The sequence below is a fragment of the Hemiscyllium ocellatum genome, chromosome 7, assembly GCF_020745735.1.
Source record: "Hemiscyllium ocellatum isolate sHemOce1 chromosome 7, sHemOce1.pat.X.cur, whole genome shotgun sequence".
NCBI classification, from domain to species: domain Eukaryota; kingdom Metazoa; phylum Chordata; class Chondrichthyes; order Orectolobiformes; family Hemiscylliidae; genus Hemiscyllium; species Hemiscyllium ocellatum.
Window position 1 is genome coordinate 43,737,336 of NC_083407.1, and position 23,025 is coordinate 43,760,360.

The window sequence follows — 23,025 nt, forward strand, 5'->3', positions numbered from 1 at the left end:
AAGATCTCTTATTCTTTAAAGCATTATTATAGAAATTAATTTTATGAAGTTTGTTTTTAGGTATTATTTGTTAAGTTTCTCTATTTTTAAAATAATTTTAAATAGCTTTTCCCCCAGTGAGCTGATTAACGTTTCCAACTAGAGGGCTCAGGAACTTTCTGCCTATTTGTCTAACGGATGTTGAACTGTTATAATATGTCCAAACACAAGTTGCAGTGATTAACTACTGAGTGCTTTATAGCTCAAAGCCTCATAATCCAATCATGATAAATTATAAAATTCAGTTCAATAAATCTTCTGAGCTAGTTTCAGAAAATGACTGCAAGTTGCTGCTTTGGATTTTTCTTTGAGGCTATTTGTTCATTTCCTCAGTATCTCCAATCATGCTTATTATTATTCCTTGATTTGGAGTTGCTAGTGTTGGACTTTAACTAGCGTACAAAGTTAAAAATCACATAACACCAGGTTATAGTCCAACAGGTTTAATTGGAAGCACTAGCATTCAGAGCGCTGCTCCTTCATCAGGTGGTTGTGGAGTGCACGATTGTAAGACACAGAATTTATAGCAAAAGTTTAGTGTGATGTAATTGAAATGATAACATTGAAAAATACCTTGATTGTTTGTTAAGTCTCTCATCTGTTAGAATGACCAAGTTAGTTTCTCTTCTTTTATATGTAAATCTCAAACCATTTTTTAAAAAAAATTCTCAACTGAACTTTAGCAATTAGTGTCAGCCACAGATAATGTATGTGTGTGTATATGTGTGAGTGTAAAGGGGTCTAGGTCTGTGAGAGAGTGCATGTTGGAGTATGTGTGTCTGTAGAAGTGTGCGTGTGTGTATACAAGTGCCTATGTGTGTGTATATACGATTGCCCCTGTGTGTGCATGCGTGTGTGTATATATGTATGCACAAATGCTTGTGTGTGTGCGTGTACATAGGAGTGCCTGTATGCGCGTGTATATAAGATTGCCTGTGTGTGTGTGTGTGTTTGTGTGTGTGTAGGAGTGTCTGTACGCACATGTATGTTTGTGTATGTGTAGGAGTGTCTATGCCTGTGCGCGTGTGTGTGTCCATCTGTCTGTGAAGGAGTGAGTGTGAAAGTGTGCATGTGAGAGAGTGTGTGTTTGTGTGCAACAATCGCCAAACAGGGATGTTCCTTCCAAGTTGTGGTATGCTTCCGCGGTCAGGGACGTTCAGCTTCGGATTTTCAGGTGACTATCCTCCAAGGCGGACTTCAGGATATGCAACAACTCGGAGTGGCTGAGCAGAGGCTGATAGCTAAGTTCAGTACCCATAAAAATGGCCTCAACCACAAACAGGTGACCCCATTGTTTGTGGGGTGAATTTGTACTTGCACAGTTATATTGCACTTTGCTCAAAACTGCATGAATCCATGTAAGATTCTGTTAATTCATTTTTTTTAGGTTAGAGTTAGTCTAAGCATTATGGCACAGACAGCACACAGAAGTGTTCATATCCAATAAATTATCTGGGCTGACACTAATTGCTAAAGTTCACTTGGAAATGTAACTTTTTAAAAAATGTTTTGTGATTTACGTATGAAAGAAGAGAAACTAACATGGTCATTCTAACAGATGAGAGACTTAATAAACAATTAAGGTATTTTTCAATATATAAATTTCAGTTATATCACACTGTAAACCTTTGCTATAAATTCTGTGTTTTACAGTCGTGTACCCTACAACCACCTGATGAAGGAGCAGCGCTCCGAAAGCTAGTGCTTCCAATTAAACCTGTTGGACTATTATTTCATGCTATTTTAACTTTATTATTTTAATCTAATACTATTCTTAAATTATTTAATAAGCCATGGATGGATCTTCTTTGCAAAGTTTTTGTTTCTCAATGGATGTATTATTGTTGAATATTCTGAATGATTTATTTAAATGCTTTAATTGCAGTAACTTTTAATTGCATCTATCCAAATTACCTTAGCCATCTGCCTACTCAGACTTGCATCATTTGTTTTGTTTCAATTTCACACTTTGGTTGGGTTAGGATATGGCAATTTTGAACTTACTAACAAATTATATTATATTATGTTATTTATTCATTCATGGGATCTGGGCATTATATGCTCAACTAACATGTGTAAACCAACTCTAATTATCCAGAGGACATATAAGAGATAATTACTCTGTTGTGGGTTTGGACTGAACTGTAGGCTAGACTAGGTAGGGATTGTTTTGACACATTTTCTTGTCTGAAGGGCATTAGTGACTCAAGTGGATTTTTCCAACAATCAACAAAGGTTATATGGTTGCCATTAGATTAGCTTTTTATTCCAGATTTTGTTTATGATTGAATTCAGGTGAGATATGAACCACATATCCTCAGGACATGAGCCTAGAGTTCTGGATTAGATGTCCAGTGACATTACCACAATGGCACTACCTCCCCTGTCCCAGTAGATCTTTTACTAATAGATTATAAATTAATCTTGCCTTACTGCACAAGACTTCATGTCAAATAGCTTTATCTGTGATATGTTCCACAATGTGTTGTTATAGGAAATTGTTAGGAAAGGCTTTCATCTTCCAAATTACCCTTGCTGTCTTTCACTGAGTTTTGTGAAGTTTACGGTTTCCCACAATTATTCCATTTCCTTTGTTACAATGACAATTTTTACTGTTAAGTTGTCTTTCCAAGAAGATAATTACTGTTGGGCACTTGTAAACATCTCCAATGTTTTCTGACCCTTGGTATTCCCCGTCCCGACCTTGCTGATTCTATTTACTGATCTTCTGGAACAGGAACTTTTTGCACTAATGTATTTATCTAATTAATAACTAACTGAGCTGCATCTCTCCTTTAATCAGTCTGTCTTTTCAAAATGTGGTGTACTCTGGAATATTTGCTTCCCAATCTTGGTTATATTTTAACTTAGTCTCTGCAATAGCAAATCGATCAAAACCATTGATTTCTATTTGGGCTCCAGGTTATCTTATTTCAAAGGTGACTAATTGACAAAAAGGGGATGAGAGATTAAATATAAGAGTAAACTTGCCAGGAATATAAGAACAGATTGCACAAGCTCTGACAAACACAAAAAGAGAATAGCTAATCATGATCCCTTGGAGGCAAGGAGACAAGGCATTGAGCATGGTGGCTCAGTGGTTAGCACTGCTACCTCACAGCATCAGGGACCTGGGTTCAATTCCAACTTCAGGTTGGAATGTGAGAGAGTTTGCACAATCTGCCCGTGTCTGTGTGGTTTTCTTCCAGGTGCTCTGGTTTCCTCCCACAAAGATGTGCAGGTTGTGTGAGTTGGACATGCTAAATTTCCCATAGTGTTCAGGGATGTGTAGGTTAGGGTGCATAAGTCAGGGGTAAATATAGGATAATGGGGTGGGGGAATGGGTCTGGGTGGGTTACTCTTCAGAGTGTCAGTGTGGACTTGTTGGGCCAAAGGGCCTGTTTCCACACTGTTATTCTAGGGAATCAGGAAATGAAAGAGAAGGAAGTATGGGAAAGGTAAGGAACCTATGATAGGCAGTCAGCATCACTGAGAGGAGCAGGTCAGTTCTGGACCCTGTGACAAGGTATAAGAGAGACATTCAGTGCCATAAAAATAGCATGAGAAAGAGAGATTGAGCCAGGTGGAGCAGTAGCTAAGCCCAACAGGAAACCTTCCACTACTCAAAAAAGGCTGACAAAAATGACAGTCAGTGCAAAGCAGACAGCTGATTGGTAAATAGCGGGTAAGTTATTTTTCTCCACTTTAAAGCTGCATTAGGGAAGCTAGGAGTTCTAGCTTTTTCAAAAAAACAAATAATTTTCCACATAGCTGAAACTTAGCAAAATAATTAAAGGTACAAAAGAGAAGCTTAGTCCTAGGTTGCACAGGCTGCAGTATGAGGGAAGTGTTAGACGCTCCTGGCTATCAGGATGACCTCATCTGCAGAAAGTGCCAGAAGTTTCACCAGCTTGAGCACTGGACTTTGGTACTCCAGTGTTGACAAGAGACATAACTGTGCATCCACAAGGCTCAAAGATACAAGAGTAGTATGTTTTAGACAAGGTCACTCCATGGCTTAAGAAAGCACAGTCAGAGAAGGAGGGGATGTTCACTAGTCAGGCTAGAAGAAAGTCAGGCTGGCAGTCAGGAAAGCCGTAAAGTACTTTTCAAGAATAGATGGTCAATGTTGAAAAATTATGAGAGTGAGAATTCCTGTGGTGAGTGCAACAAGAGCACAGCTGCCAAGGAGGGAGAGCAATAGTGATAAAAGATGCAGTAGTGAGAGGTAGAAACAGAGATTTTGCAGCTGCAGACGGAACTCCAGGATGGTGTGTTGCTTCCCTCAGACCGAGTAAAGGAGGTCACTGACTGCTGGGCATTCACTAGGGGGAGGGCAAGCACTCATAGATTATGGTTCACATAGGCAGCAATGATATAGGTCGAAAAAGGGTTAAGGTTCTGCAACAAGAATTTAAGGAGCTAGGGAGCAGATTGAAAAGCAGTGCCTCAAATGTTGCAATGTCTAGATTGTTCCTGGTGTCTGTTATGGACCAGACCAAATCTTCACAAAATATATTAAGAAGAAAGTCTAGACCCTAATTACTTCTTATTTTAAGGCAAGTGTAAGGCAAAATGTTCCAGATGCAATTCGACTGGTAAGACTAATCGACTTTAAGCAAGACATACTTTATTTTTACACTACAATTAAAATACATACAAAAATAAAAATTAAATTAAAGAACTGGCTTAACTATAATGCTATCAACATGTTCAACAAAGTAATATATATTGACAACTACTAATTAACTGTTCCAATAGAGTGACATATCATAAACACAAACACACACAAAAGCAAATTCAGTAAAATAGATTTCCTCACATGCAATTCAAGCAGCAGGAAGAGAACCCTAGCTTTTAGCTGTAACAGAGAGAGGTATAAATTCTTCCACATCCAGCTTCAAGTCCTCAAAAGTTGCAGAAAGCTAAAACTAAAAGTCCTGGTTCTGTGGGAGCCTGACCCTACCCATTCAAACTTCTTCATTTTTCCAATTTTTTTATAAATCAAAGGATTACAAGTTGTTTACTTTATGGGCTTTGAACAGACTGTGCAGTACCTCTGTCTCACATTCCTTCATACAAAAAAAGGATAAAATAAATCTCTTAAAGCCATTGTGTTGTCACATGTCACATACTAGAGAATGTAGGAATAGTTAGGTAGAGCAGATGAATACATGGCTGTATATTTGGAACAGGACAGAGGGTTTTAGATTCCTGAATCACTAGATTCATTCCTGGAGAAGTGGGACCTGTACAAGTTTGACAATGCACCTGAACTGGAACAGGAGCAACATCCTTGCAGGAAGGTTTGCTAGTATAGTTGATGCAGGGAACAATAATTTGGCAGGGAGTAGGATATAGAGAGGGCTACAGTAGGGGATGATGCAAAGGCAAAGAAGAGGAAAAGCCAAGTCAGTATAGAAGGCAGAATATATATAGTCAAGTTAATGCTCAAGAGAAAAATTACTACAGTAAAGTTAAGGTAAGAGGCAGAAGGCTTAAAATGGTTTTGAGGAAAGAGGTTTTTTTCGGCCAGGCAGTGTTGAGAATCTGGAACTCTTTGCCTTGAAAGTTTCTAGAGATCTGAATCCTCATAGCATTTAAGAAATGTTTAAATGAACATTTGAAATGGTACAAAGCCTTGGAAAGACCACACCTGGGTATCCCACCATGTCAAGGGAAGATCCGCTCTCATTAGATGCAATATAGTGATGGTTAACAAGATGGGTTCCTGGGATGAGAGGCAGGGCAAACTGGACACGCATTGTCTGGAATTTAGAACAATGCGAAGTAATATCATTGAAATATTCTGAAGAGGCTCTAAAAGGTAAACAGTTTGTTTCCACTGGCTGGAGAATGGAAAGCATAGTCCCAGGATAAGGGATTGACCACTTAGAACTGAGATGTAGTGAAATCTTTTCAATCCAGTTATTGTGAATCTTTGAAACTCTTTACCTCAGGAGTTCAAAGTCTTCCATTGTTGAATATATTTACACTGAGATATACAGCTTTTAGGTCTCTTGATGAATCGAGAGATACAGGGAATGGGAAGGAAAGTGGGTTTAATGATGATGCTAGTCCATGATTGTATTGAATGGCACAACTTAAGCAAGCACATCTTCCTATTTTTTACATGTTCTGACTTCAGTCACTCACTAAATGGCTTTCCCTTAATTCTCTCGGGATATTGAGCGATTGATAAATACTAAATTATTTATTAAGTAGAACTGGAAGCTCATCAGGGATAAATTGATTAGATACACCAGTGCCTTACCCCTGCAGAATGCCTTGCCGTTAATTCAGAAATGAGTTGAGAAAAAAGAGCTTGTACTATAAAACAGGGAACTAATATTAGTTGTATTTTATAACAAAATTATTAACTTCTGTAAAAAAAAAACTATTTAATAATGCAGAAGAGCCAAAACTGCACTGGATAGTAAACTGACTGCTAATGTGAACCTTTCACTGAGAAATACAATTCGGTTATTATCTTACATTCTGTTTCAATATAATCCACAAAAGCAATATATAAAACATACTTGAGTGTTAAATATTTTATATTGTATTTAAACCTTCCAACAATCATAGGCTTCTGTTAGTTGCAAATCGTTTTGGACCCCATAACATTTGATGGGTTAATTGCTTTTATTGATTGCCTTACTTTGACAAAAGTGCTTTGATTGCAGAAGAGCTGATGCATTCCCATGTTACCCACTGGTGGTCGCCAAATGGAGAACAACTGGCATTTCTGATGATAAATGACACTTTGGTACCAAATATGGCAATCCCACGGTTTACTGGTAATCTGTACCCAAAAGGAAAACAGTATCCTTATCCTAAGGTAAGAAACGGAAGTTTGAATCCTAAAACAAAACCTATTGAGCAACAAATAAATGTGTAAAATTGTTGGCATATCTAGCATGAACAATTTAGTTCATTGGGATCTAATTACACTGAGGTATTGTCTTCAATAAGTAAATTTTATCAGTTGTATTTTTGGAGAAATGCAAAAAAAAATGCTTGTCTTCATATTTTGAATTATTCTATGAACAATTGTACTAAAGGAACGGAAATAGACTGCGTATGCATTGAAATGTAATTTGCCTTTTGAGTCTGTTTACACAAATGTACCTAATCGGCACCTAGCAGAGACACCAAATTTCTGTGGGTTTGACAAGTGGGTGAAATGAGGTAGGTCAGAGAGTCTTCAAATATTCTCTCAGCAAGCTACCTCTGAGAAAATGTAAATATTCCCGTCAGGCCTTTGCACAAAATATACTTTATATGGCACAAATGGTAAATTACACACAGTTATAGGGAATCTGTCTCTTACATTGTTGAAGTCAGTTCTGTACTTCATGATATAGATGCATGTATGAATAGCAACAACCTGTTCATTTTGATACAGGAAGAAAACTGGACAGTGACAGAAGATCAATTTTCACTTCCCTGTTTATGTAGCATACTCAATGAGGTTACTTAAAACTGTCTTAACGTATCAAATCTTGTTTTGTAAGAAAAATCACCATAAATCATCCAGTCAGAAATTAAACACTTTTTTAACAGAAAAATGCCATCGCTGGAAATCTGCAAATACCCAATAGGACAGGTAGCATCTGTGGAGAAAACAAAAACAAGTTAACACTTTCAGTCATTCTTCAAAATAGCAAAGTTTCAAGTAAATGCAGAGGCTGGAAAGAAGAAAACATGAGGGAAAGGGAGATAATAGAGTGGCGGGCAAGAGATATTATGTGGCTAAAGGAATGATGATGCAAGGCAAAAGATATTGGTTGGAGATAAGGCAAGGAGCAAAAAATGGGCCTAATGGAACTGCAAGTTAGAAATGCAGAACATTATTGTTCAAGGAAAGAGAATAATTTCAAAGTTTTGAACTCAGCATTGAGTATGAACTGCTAAAAAATTCTTGATTGAAAGGTGAAGTGCTGTTGCTTGAGCTTAAAGTGAGCTTTATTATCAGAGAGTAGGCTACTGAGACTAGAGGAGGTCAGAATTGGAACAGTAGAGAATTAACATAAGCAGCAGATCCAGAGTACGTTTGCAGACTAACAGAAGTTTTCCACCAAATAGACAAAATGTTTGATCTCCCAGGAGAAGCAAATACAGCATATAAATTGAATGTGGTGCAAGTAAATTCCTGTTTCTTGTGAATGGAGTGTTTTGGGCCATGAATATTAAGAAGGAAATAAGTATTGTATACCCTACATTTACATTGGAAGGTCCGATGAGAGGAGGAGTGGGCATTGGGGCAGGGTGATTCAGAGGAAACAATCTTTTTGGAATGCTGAAAAGAAAATGGAAAGGAGAATCTCTTTCAAAATTACTTAATACTGGAGATGAAGAAAATGGCAGAGGATAATCCATTGATTATGAAGTCTAATGATATAGAAAGGGAGGACAAGGAGAAGCCCATTATGGTTCTGAGAAGTAAGGGAAGGGATGGAGTAGAAATGCAAGTTTAGAATGGACATGGTTGGGAATCTTGTGAACCACAGTGTTTCTGAAATCCTTAACTGAGGAAAAAGGAAATCACAGGTAAGCTGGCATTGTCAGACCTATTAAGATACATATACCAAGAGAATGAAATGAAACCATTAAGAGATGGAGTGAGAGGAATTGTAGCCTAGGTGTCTTTAAGAGTTTAGAGTGATTATTTGCTGATAGCCTATCCCCATATGTAGAGATAGAGAAGGGGAGAGTCAGAGCTGAACCATCTGAAGGCATAGTAGGGAGGAACATTAAAACAAAAGTTGATGAACTATTTAAGTTCAGCACAAGACCAAGAAATGGTACAAAGACCATAAAAAGTATACTAGGAAAAGGGTAAGGGCCTAGAACTGGAATAAAGAAGATTTCCCTGCTCCTCGGATGCTGCCTGAACTGCTGTGCTTTTCCAACACCACTCTAATCCAGAATAAAGAGTGGTTTGAATAGTCCACAAGGAGAGAATCATAATTAGGATCCATATGATTTCCAAAAAGCTACTTTTTTTTTCGTGAACAGTTCTTCCAGTGTGTTCAACTTGTAATGCATATTATATATAAAATCTGAAGGCTCCAAAATTATTACAAAAGATGTGTATAATGATGGATTTTAGACAAATATGTTTAGGAACCAAAGAGAGAGAAGCTTATACTAGACCGGGTGTTGTGAAATGAGAAATAATTCATGAACAATCTTATTGTATTGGATCCTTCGGAGAAGGGTGACCACAAATGATTAAATTGTTCATTAGGATGGAGTAAAGTTGTTGAATCCAAAACTTGGTCCTGAGTCTAAATAAAAGGAATTGTAAGACTGAGGCACAAGTTGGCAATAATGGATAGGGAACTTTACTAAAGAAAAACGTTGACAGTGTATTGTCAATGTGTAATATTTAAAGAACATACACAACAAGTATTAATTCCTGTCTGGTGCAAAAATAAAACAGGCAAGTTGGCTCAATAATAGCTTACAAAATCAATCAGGGATATCATTAGATATAAAGAGCTGCCATATCAAATTACCATGAAAAGCAACAAGTCTGTGGACTGCAAACAATTTAGAATTCAGCAAAAGAGGACAAAAAGCTTGATCAAGAGGGGCAAATCTTGCAAAGGACATAGAAAACTGTTTGTAAAAGCTTATACATCAGTGAGGAGAAAAAGAACTGAAGACAAATGTAGGTCCCTTATTGCCAGAAATGGGGAAATTTATAACGGGGAACATAAAAAAAATGATTGAACAATTGAACACATATTTTGGTCCTGTCTTCACAACAGAGGAGACAAATAAATTCCCAGGAATTTTAGGAGATCAATAATCTAGTCAGTAAAGAGAATAGAATGAAATCAAAATGGATGAAAATATTGTGATAGCAAAATTAATGGGGTTAAAGGCTCTGAAATCCTCAGGGCCTGATAATCTGCACATTGCAGTATGAAAAGGAAGTGTCCCTTGAAATATCAGTGGCACTGATGGTCATTTTCCAAAATTTTGCAGACTCTGGAACAGTTCCAACATTTTGGAGTTTGACAAATGTAAACCCTCTATTTAAAATAGAGTTGGAGAAGAAACAGAGAATTAAGATCAGTTAGCCTAACTTCAGTAGTGGGGAAAATGCTAGAGGCTAATACAAAAGACATTTTAACAGAACACTTGAAAAATATTATCAGGATTGGACAAAGCCAGCATGGGAAATTGAAATAATTGAGAATGTAACTAGTAGAATAGATAAGAGACAACCAATCGTTTTGGATATTTTTGATATTTTTGGATTTTCAAAAGGCTTTTGATATCGTCCCATATGAGAGGCGAGTGGGAAACTAAAACACATGGGATTGAGTTAACATATTGGCATTGATTGAAAATTGGTTGATAGACAGGAAACAGAGAATAGAAATAGGTCAGTCTTTTTCCAGATGGCAGGTAGTGACTCGTGGTGCACAGCAGGGATTAGTGCTTTGGTCACAGCTATTCACTAAATGACCTGAATGAAGGAACTGAATGCAATGCCTCTGAATTTGTTGATGCCAGAAAACTAGGTGGGATTATGAGGTGTGAGAAGGTTGTGAGGAGACTTTAGGGTAATCTTGAAAAGTGTATGAGCAAACACATAACAGATGCAATATAACTTGGATGAATGTGAAGCTGTATACTACAGCATGAAAAACAGAGTATTATTTAAATGGTGATATGTCAGGAAATGTGCATGTACAAATGGTGCCCTTGTATACCAGTCAATAAAATTCACCAGGCAAGTGCAGCAAGCGATTATGAAGGTGAATGATATATTGTCCGTCCTTGCAAGAGAATTTAAGTTCAGAATTATGGGTATCTTAGTACAGGTAGGTACATAAAGTAGAATGTACATATCATAGAGGGAGTGCAACAAAGGTTCACTTGGGTTTGGCAGGACTATCATAAGGAGAGATTGGTTTGACTGGACCTATATTCACTCAGGTATAGAAGGATAAGCGGGAATATGTTTGAAATACAAAACATTTAATCGAGGCTAAACAGAGTAGATGCAAGGAAGAGGTTTCCCAGGGTCACAGTCTCAGGAAGTGGAGAGGGCCATTTAGGACTCGGATAAGGAAAGATTTATTTAATTGGAGGATCATTAACTGTGGGATTTGCTATCACAGAGGGCTGTGGAAACCAGTCACTGATTATATTCAAGAAACCTTTTTTTTCGATTTAAAGGTTTGAAGGAGTGTGAAGCGAATGCAGGAATATGACATTGAGATATACAATCAGCTATGATCATATTGAAAGGAAAAAAACAGGCTCAAAGGGTCAAGTGGCCTATTTTTTCTCTTAGTTTCTATGTAAAGAGCCCAGCTATTAGATATACTGTGTTTTGGATTTTCCTGCATCATCTTGTTTTCTGTTGCTATTGAGAAAGCTCCTGCAGCAGTCATATAATAAGCAGTCTGCATTCTGAAAGGTTGTTGGCCTGCATCAAATTCTCTCAAAGATGGTTTTATATTATTAAAGTGCAGTTAATGTATGATGCCCTTATTTCCCTGTAATTCTGTGTACATGAAACTACAAATAATGAAACCACTCAGTTCAACTGCTTATTCTTCCCTGTAATTCAATGGTTTCCCCATAATACCACTTAACCATCTGTTTATAGCTGAAAAACCACCAAACACTCAGAGTGACATTTACCTGACATTAGTCTAAATATTGCCTTTTGTGGAATAGTCTAAATCACCTTGACCTGTGTCATGGTTTCACTTAAAATAATGCTGAAGATGAATATTTTTTATTCTCCATAACATTTTACATACAACTATCAAGTCCTACTCTTTCTTGTTCTTGCAAAAGCAGACAGTCCCAGTTTATCAAATTTTCCCTTATAAGTCATTATTTAATAGCGGGAAACCTTTATTTTCATGGGATGAGGGCATTGCCAACTAGGCCAGCATTTATTGCCCATCCCAGAAAGCAGTTGAGAGTCAACCACATTGCAGTGGATCTGGAGTCACATGTAGTTGGGGGCGGCACGGTGGCACAGTGGTTAGCACTGCTGCCTCACAGCGCCAGGGACCTGGGTTCAATTCCCGCCTCAGGCGACTGACTGTGTGGAGTTTGCACGTTCTCCCCGTGTCTGCGTGGGTTTCCTCCGGGTGCTCCGGTTTCCTCCCACAGTCCAAAGATGTGTGGGTCAGGTGAATTGGCCATGCTAAATTGCCCGTAGTGTTAGGTAAGGGGTATATGTTGGGGTATGGGTGGGTTGCGCTTCGGCGGGTCGGTGTGGACTTGTTGGGCTGAAGGGCCTGTTTCCACACTATAAGTAATCTAATCTAATCTAATCTAGTCTAGATCAGGTAAGGATGGCAATTTCCTTCCCTAAAGGGCATGAATGCATCAGACGGGTTTTCTCCAACAATCATCAATGCATTCACGGTCACCATTGGACATTTAATTCCAGATCTTTATTGAATTCAAATTTCACCACCTGCAATGACAAGATTCAAACCCGAGATTGCAGAGCATCCCCTCGGCCTCTGGATTAATAGTCCACGATGCCTTTGCCTCCCCTTATTCTCAAGACTTTCAGCACTAGGATGTTTTCAATGTATTTAAATAACCAGGAGCGAACAGTAAGCCAGTAAAGAAAAGATTAACTGAGATACATAAGAAATAGGACATCATATGTCATTTGACATGGTTTTAAAGACAGAGAGGTTGAATGTTTTGGGATGAAGTTCTAGGGGTAGAAACCAGATGCTGATAACATTGCTACCTATCAGAAGATAAGGGGATGTGGAGGAGAAGAGAAACAAAGATGACTTTACTGGCTGCTTCATCATGTGTGATAAATGAACAAATGTAGCTGTTCAGTGGAGATCCAACTGCTGTCCATATTGTACAGTGCATTGACCACTTGGTTGATGCAGCTAGGCAGCAAAGAGCTAATTTTGCAGGTAAAGTGGAAGCCAACTGGAAGGAAGGAGGGAGACTTCACATTTAAGGGAGATTGAACCTCAACTGCTACTGGCAGTGCTAATTCTGATTCAGATTGTGTGCATGTGCTCTCACAGCAAATATCCTATCTCTGCAACCATCTCCATGCATATCTAGTGGCTGCCTTCGTCATTACAAGGTAAGTGTGCCAAAGCTTGGAGATGCAATTGTTACATGATGGTGGATATGGGCAGGTCAGCACATGTGCCAGATGATTCCCCCAGCAGAAATTTGTTCAATTTATGGCAACCCAAGCATAAAAACCCATGGTCAGGTACCTTTAAAGCAAGTCTTTAATTATTGAAACATTACCTCAAATCAAAATTATCAGCTCCCTTCACTACATGAAAGAGCTTAGCTATTCCTTAATGTTTTCCAACTTTCCAACCAAAACTCAAAGTTCAGTGCATTCAGTGTCTCACAATGCACTAGGGGAATGATTGAAAGAAAATTGAACAAATGAAGCACATACTCAGCAATATGTTAAAAAAAGAAATGTAAGTTTCAGTTTGTATCAGCAGTGCAAATGGGACTGGCTCCTGCACTTAAAAATAGTCACTGTCTCTTCAAGGAAGTTGAGCCTCAATTTTCCACATTGTTGTTTTTTTTTCTCCTGGTTCTTGGGTGCCCAGTGTTGTGTTACTTTCACAGCTGGTGTGCAATATACCTTTAAGGGACATGCATCTGATGTCATCACTATATCGTGGCCTGCGACAAAATGTCATGGAGCTCTTTTCTCTTGCAGTGTAAGATGCTGAAGGAATGGTATGGCAGATTGCTTAGTTTGGTCTGGATGCACAAGTAGCATGTGATTGTCATGTATCTATGTAGGTACCAGTGCTTTTCAAAAGTTATTTGTATTCTTGACACTACTCATCCTTTCTTTATGGGAGTCAACGTTAAGTGCAGCAGTAAGCGGCAAATGATCAGTACACAACACCACAATACTCCATTGTGGTATATCAACTCATGTTAACAATGGAGCAGTAAGAGCTAGTAAATGCTTATAAAATGTCTTCATTGATGTTCAGTCAGCCCTGGATCTTATAGTATTGAGGCAACCAATCCCATTAGGTTTACATGAATACACATCTCCAGCTTAAATAGCCAAAGTTAGAGCTCTACTTCCTCCTATCGACCAACCAGGTCATACCCACCACCTCTATTCACCTATCAGTACCTCACCACTCTGCCCCCTCCCCACCCATAACCCTTCTCCCCACTCTTTATCTGCAGCTCCCTGCACCCCCATCTTCATTATTGAAGGGTTATATCTGAAACATTGACTTCTCCACCTCCTGATGCTCTGTTCTTCCAGCCTCCTGTTTGTCTACTTTAAATAGCCAGCAGGCAGACTTTTCCTATACTTTAAATTCAAGACTTCAAATTCATTTAATTAAAGTCCACTTGCTTTTTCTTAAGTCAATGCTTATGAACTTCAGAATATTGATTGTGCCAATCTTCATGACTCTACAATTTATCATGTTATAAGCCCTCTGTCACCATTACTAAAATAAGAGGAAATTAAGCTTTACCCTGCTTCCTAATGTAAAACTAAAATCCACAGCTATAAAGCTTCTTACAGGCTTAAAACAACATTGAAAGTTAAATGATACCTTAAATTTACTTACAGGACTATCCTGTTCAAAAAATAACTCTTTAAGCACTAGAACATAGTTTTACAAACCAGAACAGCTTACCAATGTGCAGTGGTCAGATGCTTCCACTGTTTTGATTTCTGCAAAAGCTGATGTAACATTATCACTCCTTATGTGGTGTGAACTCCCACTAATGGTTAAAATCTGCTACTTAAAATCTTCATCTTTTAATGATACAGACCGACATTCAGAACTGCTTTCTTAATGAGATCCACAACTAGGAATAAAAAGTAAAACAAAACCAAATGAATGAAAAGTAAAGTTACAGAACAGCAAACCAAGTAAAAGGAAGAAAAAAGAATAAGCGATGCAACCTTTTTCAATAAAATGAAAATCTCAGACCTTCAACAAGAAATGAAAGGTAAGCGTTTGATTACAGATAGGACTCTGACTGACATCTTCACTGAACCACAACTATTTAGGTAACATAGGTAGCTTTACTATGCAGATAAAGCTATAAATGACCCCAAGAAGAGATCTCTTAACATATGACTTGCTAACAGCAAGGAGGGGCTTCACTGAATATAAACATCTGGTCTACCTAAGGAGAATTTTAAAAATCCAGAGAAGCAATGAAGAGTACTCGAGACTCCAAATCAAGTCATACAGACAGAAACCCAAACAGTTTAACAACAACTGTGTGGCCAGATGTTGCTGCAAAGGGCATGAATGTGATTTTTCTGAAGAAGATCTGGTGGAGACGCTAAGTCAAGTTAGTAATTGACTCTGCCCCAATCAATACTTTCCAGAAAGATTTTCTGTGTAAGAAAAAGGGTCATAACATTGATGTCTTGCTGGAAGATGAGCATCAGCATGAAGCAGGTCAGCATCAGTTACATGCTTTGGGTCAAGCCACACTATTGTTATGGAACTGATCATGAATCATGCTGCGAGACCAATGTACACATTCTGCTTGGATGTCTGAAATCTTCCGTCTGGTAGACACTGAATAATACACAAAAATTGAGTGCCTTTATACCAATAAGCTGTCCCACTACTGTATACTATCCCACTATCCAAATTCCAATCTCACTTTATGTAAACTGATATCCATTCTAGGTCACAGGTTGATGTGATTAACATTTCCTTCTCCAAATTAGGATACAATTATTGTTATTCTTATCCTAGATGTTGTTGTTTTCACCTTTCACTTTAGGTGTCTGTCACCCTCTTCTCTCTTAAATCTTTCCTAGCTCCAAGGCTTCTGTAGAATGCTTTTGTTACTCCAGTAACCCTGGTTTCTTCCCACAGTCTGAAGATACGCAAATTAGGTGAACTGACCATGCTAAATTGTCCATAAAGTCCAGGGATGTGCAGGCTGAGTGGACAAGCCATGGGAAATGCAGTGTAGCAGGGATAGAGTAAGGGGGGTGAGAGTCTAGGTGGAATGCTGTTCAGAGGGTCAGTGTGACTTGATGAGCCAAATGGCCTGCTTTGACATTTCAGGGATTCAGTGATTATATGTATAAAAATGTATACCTGTCTTAGATTATTTTCTTTAGAAAATAGGAGATCTTGTGTTATTGCAGATGTGTAATATACCTTTAAGGGACATGCTCATGATGTCGTCACCATATCATGGCATGTGACCTAATGGTATAAAGCTCATAGTCTCTAAATTACTCAGCTCTCACCTTTTGTAGCATGGCATGCTGAGGGAAGCGGGCTGCAGTACATCCAAATGACATTGTTTGAGTCCAAACATGTAAGTGCCTGTAAAATAAAAAAGCAACTGGAAATCTGAGACAAAAACAAAACTTCCTGGAAAAACTCAACAGGTCCTATAGTGTATATAGAGAGAAATTTCTGTCTTAAGCCTACTGCAGTGCTCCAGCAAGGCTCAGTGCCAGCTGAGAGAGCATTGCATTTTCTGCTTGGCCACCCTGAAGTCTTCAGGATTCAACATTGAGTTCAATAATTTTAGAATCTGAACACTTTCTTCTATGCCCTTTCCCAACCCCACACCCCAGGCCTTTTCATAACATGGGTTGCTTTCAGCATAGCCAATGTCTTTTCACCAACTTGTGGTGCCCTAAGCACACTGTTATCCATTTCTTAGACTCCCTAAATATTGTTCTCTCTCTCCCAAGGTTCCATCCCCACCTATTCTCTCACCTCTTTTCCCCCCACTGTTCCCCCACCCCACTACCACTCCTTGTTTTCAGAATAAATACCAGCTTGTCCGAGCTACCATCTGTTCTGAAGAAATGTCAGTCAACTTCAAATGTTAGCTCTGCTTTTTTTCTCTACACATACTGCTAGATCTATTGAGTTTCTCCAGCAATTTCTGTTTTTGATGCAAGTGCCTGTGATATGTGGAGGCTAGGAGGTTCAATAATGTATTGGATTCTTCAGTACCATGTTACCAATGATCTCTTTATTTTTCTTGGTGCATTGATCTCCGAGGTTCTTGTGCAGACTTCTGACTTCAGTCCACAACATTGACATCTGTAAGCAGAATCTTGAAGCAGTTTCGTGGCTGCACAGATTAGAGGGAGTATAGTATGTGACCTATATCTCGGCCTGTTGTTATGGGAGCTAACTTAAGTATTATAGTATAATAGTGACAGATTATCAGCTATGTCATGCCATGTTACAAAGAAAAAAAAACAAAGAAAATTTATAGTCTAGGAATAGTCTCTTCGGCCCTCCGAACCTGGGCCGATCCAAATCCATTGTCTTAACCTTTCACCCAATTCCTAAGCATCTGTATCCCCCTGCTCCCCACATACTCATGCATCTGTCCAGATGCACCTTAAATGAATCAACTGTGTCTGCCTCTACTACTTCTGTTGGCAATGCGTTCCAGGCACCTTGCACTCTCTGTATAAAATACTTTCCACGTGTCTCCCCTTTAAACTTTTCTCCTGTCACTTTGAATGTATGACCTCTTGTTATTGAATCCCTTACCCTGGGAAAAAGCTTGTCTCTATCCATCCTGTCGATACTCGTCATGATTTTGCAGACCGCAATCAGGTCCTCCCTCAATCTCCTTTTTCCTATTGAAAACAATCCTAACTTACTCAACCTCTCTTCATAGCTAGCACCTTTTATACCAGGCAACATCCTCGTAAACCTTCTCTGCACCCTCTCCAAAGCGTCCACATCCTTTTGGCAATGTGGCGACCAGAACTAATCATAGCATTTTAAATGTAGCTGAACTAAACTCTTGTATAATTTTAACATGATCTGCCAGCTCTTATACTCAATACAAATGAAGGCAAGCATACCATATTCCTTCTTGGCCTCTAAATCCACCTGTGCAGCGACCTTTAGGGTACAATGGACCTGAACTCTCCGATCTCTCTGCTCATCAACTTTTCCCAAGGTTCTTCCATTTACTATATAATTCGCTCTTGAATTAGACTCCCAAAATGCATCACCTCATGTTTGTCTGGATTGAAATCCATCTGCCACTTTTCCTCCTAACTCTCCAGTCTATGTATATTCTCCTGTATTTTTTGACAGTCCTCTATGCTTTCTGCTACTCCACCAATCTTTGTGTCATCTGTAATCTTACTGATCAGACCACTAATGCCCTCTGCTAGATCATTTATCTATGTCACAAACAGCAGTGGCCCCAGCACTGATCCCTGTAGAACACCATCGGTCACCTTTCTCCATTTCAAGAAATTCCCTTCAACTATTACTCTTTGTGTCCTGTTGCTCAACCAGTTCTTTATCCACCTCGCTAGAACATCCTGCACACCATGTAATTTCACTTTCTCCATTAGTTTAACATGGAACCTTATCAAATGCCTTACTAAAGTCCATGTGTATGATATCTACAGGCTCTCCTTCAAAAATCAACTTGGTTACTTCCTCAAAGAACTCTATTTAAAGTCGGTAATGCACTATGTCCTCTGCACAAAATCATGCTGCCTATCATTGATAAGCCCATTCTCTTCCAAATATAAATAGATCCTATTTCTCAGTACCTTCCCCATTACATCATGTGATATATGAATTCACTCAATGTAATGCTGCATTCTCACCCATGACAATGTAAGAAATGATATTCAACTTTTGGCTGTCTATCTCCCACCAGAAAGGGCAGGAGTGATGGCAGCCTTTCTGTCAGGGGACCTGACCATCCATTTGCTTATCTATCTCCGTATTCAGACAGGTTTTTTAATGTGGATATCCAACACTTGTGCTCAAAACAGACAAGCTATAAATAAGATATGTGCATTGGGATCTACTCCTGTAGGCACCCCAAATGCACACTTTCAAGAAGGAAGATAATCCATGTACATGATTTGTCAGTTCTATTGCTCCTAAATGGTGGTCATTAAATTAATTACTGGAGGATTCTTCAAAAAGACATAAATTTTGGACATGGTGGGCCAATTTCTTTATATTTGGAAAAAGCAACATCTTTGAATATTAACTTAAGTGCGGTTAATATTTTTAATGAAAATCCAATTTTTGTGCACTTATTAATTCCTCGCAATGTGCATTCCCTTTTGTTGTATGCCTTTTCAAAACCCAATATTTCATAGGTGGATTGAGTGTGTGAATCAGCTGGACTGCTCCAGAGCCTTTTTGCAATAATGATGGGCCTTGTCTCAGAGTAACTGAGTCCCTTGAGATACCTAATGCACGCTGCATTTCTTGTGTCAAGAATCTGACAAAAAAATGACTACCAAGAAGGTAATTGTGAAATGTACTTCTGCTTTAATATACTGATCAGATGGTCATTGAGGTTAAAGTATGCAGATTGTACTGTGATTTACTGCACTGGTAAATTTATAAATTAATGCAATACTTATGAATACAAGGTGGATGCTTTTATTAAAGCATAGTTTGTACATTGACAAACAGATCATGAAGGTTTGGCAAAAAGAATTAAACACCATGAATCTTAAATACTGGAAAACAATTTTAATTGTGAACTATACTCAATGTGCCATCTAGTGGTAATTTTCAATTATTGTGTAGTAACTGGGAAGGAGCTATTTCATAGCACAATATTAATCTGTCAGTAACATCTGGAAGCTAGTCATTCAAAATTGCAAGGTATCTTTGAAATTAGTGCACTCTTCAGTCCATTTCAATGTCATAACGTTGTGTTCACCAATTTTGTAACCTACTCATTAACAATTCCGTTTTTCATCTATCGTTGATATAATTATCCAATACGTGACCTAATAATATCAGAGCTATTAAACCACATTGAACATAGCAAGTGTTAAGGGCACGTGGAATCAAGACAAAATGAGCACACATGAAAACAAAACGTAATATGAATAAGCCCAGTTCTAGTTCGTAGTTGAACTATAATTAAAGCAGTTACCCCAGCATGGCTATATAGCAGGACAGTAACTTAAGGTTCAGACATTCATTACACTCTGCTCTAGTGTTCCTGGGATTGATGATAACCACCTAGAGTTCTTCAATTTGATAAATTTGTAGGTATCCATAGGTCTCTACATTGTTTCACAAATGAAGACTTCTGCCTAATAAATGATTTAAAACTCACAAAAGCAAAGTGCAGGTCAGACGTGTGACTTCAGTACATATTTCTATTCTATTTGCACTATTTGATTTGTCATACAAGTATGGAAACTTATTGCTTAATCACATAAGGATGATATACAAAGCAGTAACCTGATAGCTCAATCATCGACTCTCAACCCAATGAACACGATTATTTAAAAGTTATAGCAACAGTTTAACAGATGTTTTGCGCTAGACAAAACAAGCGTGAATTTCTACATAGGATTACCAGCCTTTCCATTGAAATTTTGGGAGAAAAGCTGTTCAGACTGGAAAATTGATAGATGCTGCTTCCACCATTTTCTCACCATCCTTGCAGCACTCCCAAGGTGAACAATCAGAAAACATCTTGTGAAAATTCTCCAAATTCTCTTTCTATCCAGTTTACCATTCTGTGCAATACCATTTTCTTCTTCTTTTCTCTTGAAAGCACTGCCTTTGCTGACAGACCATTTCAAAGCAGCAACAACTGACTGATCTATTTTTCCCAATATTCCCAATGGCAGAGTTTTATGGTCTCCCACCAGTGGTTTTTACAGGTGACCTTCCACCTGCTCCCATCCCTCTGCAATTCCTGGGGCTGAGTAAAGCACACGGTGACTCATATGTCCACATTCGAATGAGCACTCCCCATCCTGCCTCAAGTTTCAGTGGAGTTCAGGAGCCAGTCACCTTGTGTGGTTCTTAGGCAAGAAAGAGTACATCTCACCTTTAATAAATCAGATTCCATTTCACCCCCTCACCCAACCAAGGTCTTCTCCCTGCAAGTGTTCCCTTCCTCCACATCCTCTTCCTGGTGGTGAAAACCTATTCCGTTGTGGGGTGTTGATGTGGAAATAATTGGAGTAATTAAGGTAGGCACCGAGGAAGAAAGAGATAGAGGAATTTATGGGGAAGGAGGTAAATTGTCATTAAAATGGAAGACTTACATGCCATACAAACAATAACATGTACCGGTTGCCCAGAAAGGCCTACTCTTGTGCAGTTGATTTTATGTAATTTTATGTAATGATCCAGAAAATGTACAGAATTCAAGGATTTTATGGAAATTAAAGATGAGGGAGACAGAATCAAGGGAGTGTGACAAAAGTAGACTTAAGTAAACAAATGGCATATTCATTGGTAAGTTAAGATCTGATATCCCTACAGTTGGAACTCAGTGATGATCCTACTATTGCCTTACTGAATGCTCTTTTGCATCCAGTGCAGAGACCCTAACTACTCCAGCAATCTCAATGTCAAGATCTTTTTAGATGGCAGCATAATGGTGGCATGAAACATGCCTCCTTTTCCATCAGAAGCACTCCTTTAAGATTCCACTGGGTCCATGCATGACAATACTGATCAAGATATGCATCTCAGTATAACATTTCTTAGCTATTAATCATGCAACTTCTAGGGGATCATTATCCTTGATAGGAATGGTGTACCTTGTCAGCTATAAGTTGTCCCTTCATTATCTTCCTGAAAGGGCTCAGTGTATGCTGAATTCCTGAAGCTGATGATATTGTGGCAACTAACAGAAAACATCTGATATGTACAGGAAAGATTATTTGCATTTGATCAGACAAAGTACTCAAGAAAGTTGAGAAAATAAAACAGTTGTAATTTAGAAAAATAAATGTTTTATAGGTGCCAGAAGCAAAAATAGAACTAGGAGAAAATGAGGACTGTAAATGCTGGAGATCAGAGTCAAAAAATGTGGCACTGGAAAAGCACAGCCGGTCAGGCAGCATCCGAGAAGCAGGAGAATCGATGTTTCGGGCATAAGCCCTTCATCAGGAATGTGGCAGGGTGGGGACGGTAGCTGGGAAGCAGATAGATAGATGGAGGCTGGAGTTGATGGTGATAGGTCGGAGCGGAGGGTGGAACGGATAGGTGAGAAGGAAAATGGACAGGTGGAACATTTCAAGATGGTGGTGCCAAGTTGGAAGGTTGGATCTGGGATGAAGTGGGGGGAGGGGAGATGAGGAAACTGGTGAAATTAACATTGACCCATGTGGTTGGAGGGTCCCAAGGCAGACAATGAGACACTCTTCCTCCAAGCCAGCCAATGCCTCCAACCACACGGTATCAATGTCAATTTCACCAGTTTCCTCAATTCCCCTTCTCCCACCTCATTCCAGACCTAACCCTCCAACTCAGCACTGCCCTCTTGAACTGTCCTACCTGTCCATCTTCCTTCCCATCTATCCGTTCCACCCTCCACTCTGACCTATCACCATCAACCCCAGCTTCCATCTATCTATTGCCTTCCCAGCTATCTTCCCTCCCAGCCGCAGACACCCCCTACTATTTATCTCTCAGCCCCTTTCCTTCTCCCTCCCCAACATTCCTGATGAAGGGCTTATGCCCAAAACATTGATTTTTCTGCTCCTTGGATGCTGTTTGACCTGCAGTGTTTTTCCAGTGCCACACTTTTCAACAGTAGGAGAACTGTATGACTTATCACAGTGCTGACTTTTTGTTATACTGAACTGATTTTATTCTTTCGATCTTCTGAAAAATGTGTCAGCTTCTTTCTCAATACGTGTCCAGGCTGTTCCCTGGCTGACAGTACAGATTTTTCATGGCTGCTTATGATCAATCTGTTATATAAAATGGCAAACAAAGACTGAGGTTTTCAGCCAGATGACCATGGGCATAATACCTCCATGTAGTAGTTGACACAATGGGTTATTCACTTTCTGGTGAACAGCACCATTCTTTTAGCACAGAGATGTCCATCGTGGTTTTTATTATCTGAAATTTTACTTCTGGTATAAAGAAGGTGGAGTAATATATGTTAGGGCACAATCTTCACAAAAATTGCCTTATTCTTCCTTCCTTCACCATACACTGCAATCATTCGCAA

At 38.8% G+C, this 23,025-nt stretch overlaps 1 protein-coding gene across 2 annotated transcripts in view; it reads left to right on the plus strand.

Annotated features, from left to right (window-relative positions):
- LOC132817060 (inactive dipeptidyl peptidase 10-like) overlaps positions 1-23,025 on the plus strand; it is a 924,305-nt gene that overhangs the window by 733,240 nt on the left and 168,040 nt on the right. For both annotated transcript variants that reach the window (XM_060827148.1, XM_060827149.1), the window contains one exon: positions 6,726-6,880. In XM_060827148.1, the coding sequence (XP_060683131.1) occupies positions 6,726-6,880 (155 nt within the window). The remainder of the gene's footprint in view (positions 1-6,725; positions 6,881-23,025) is intronic.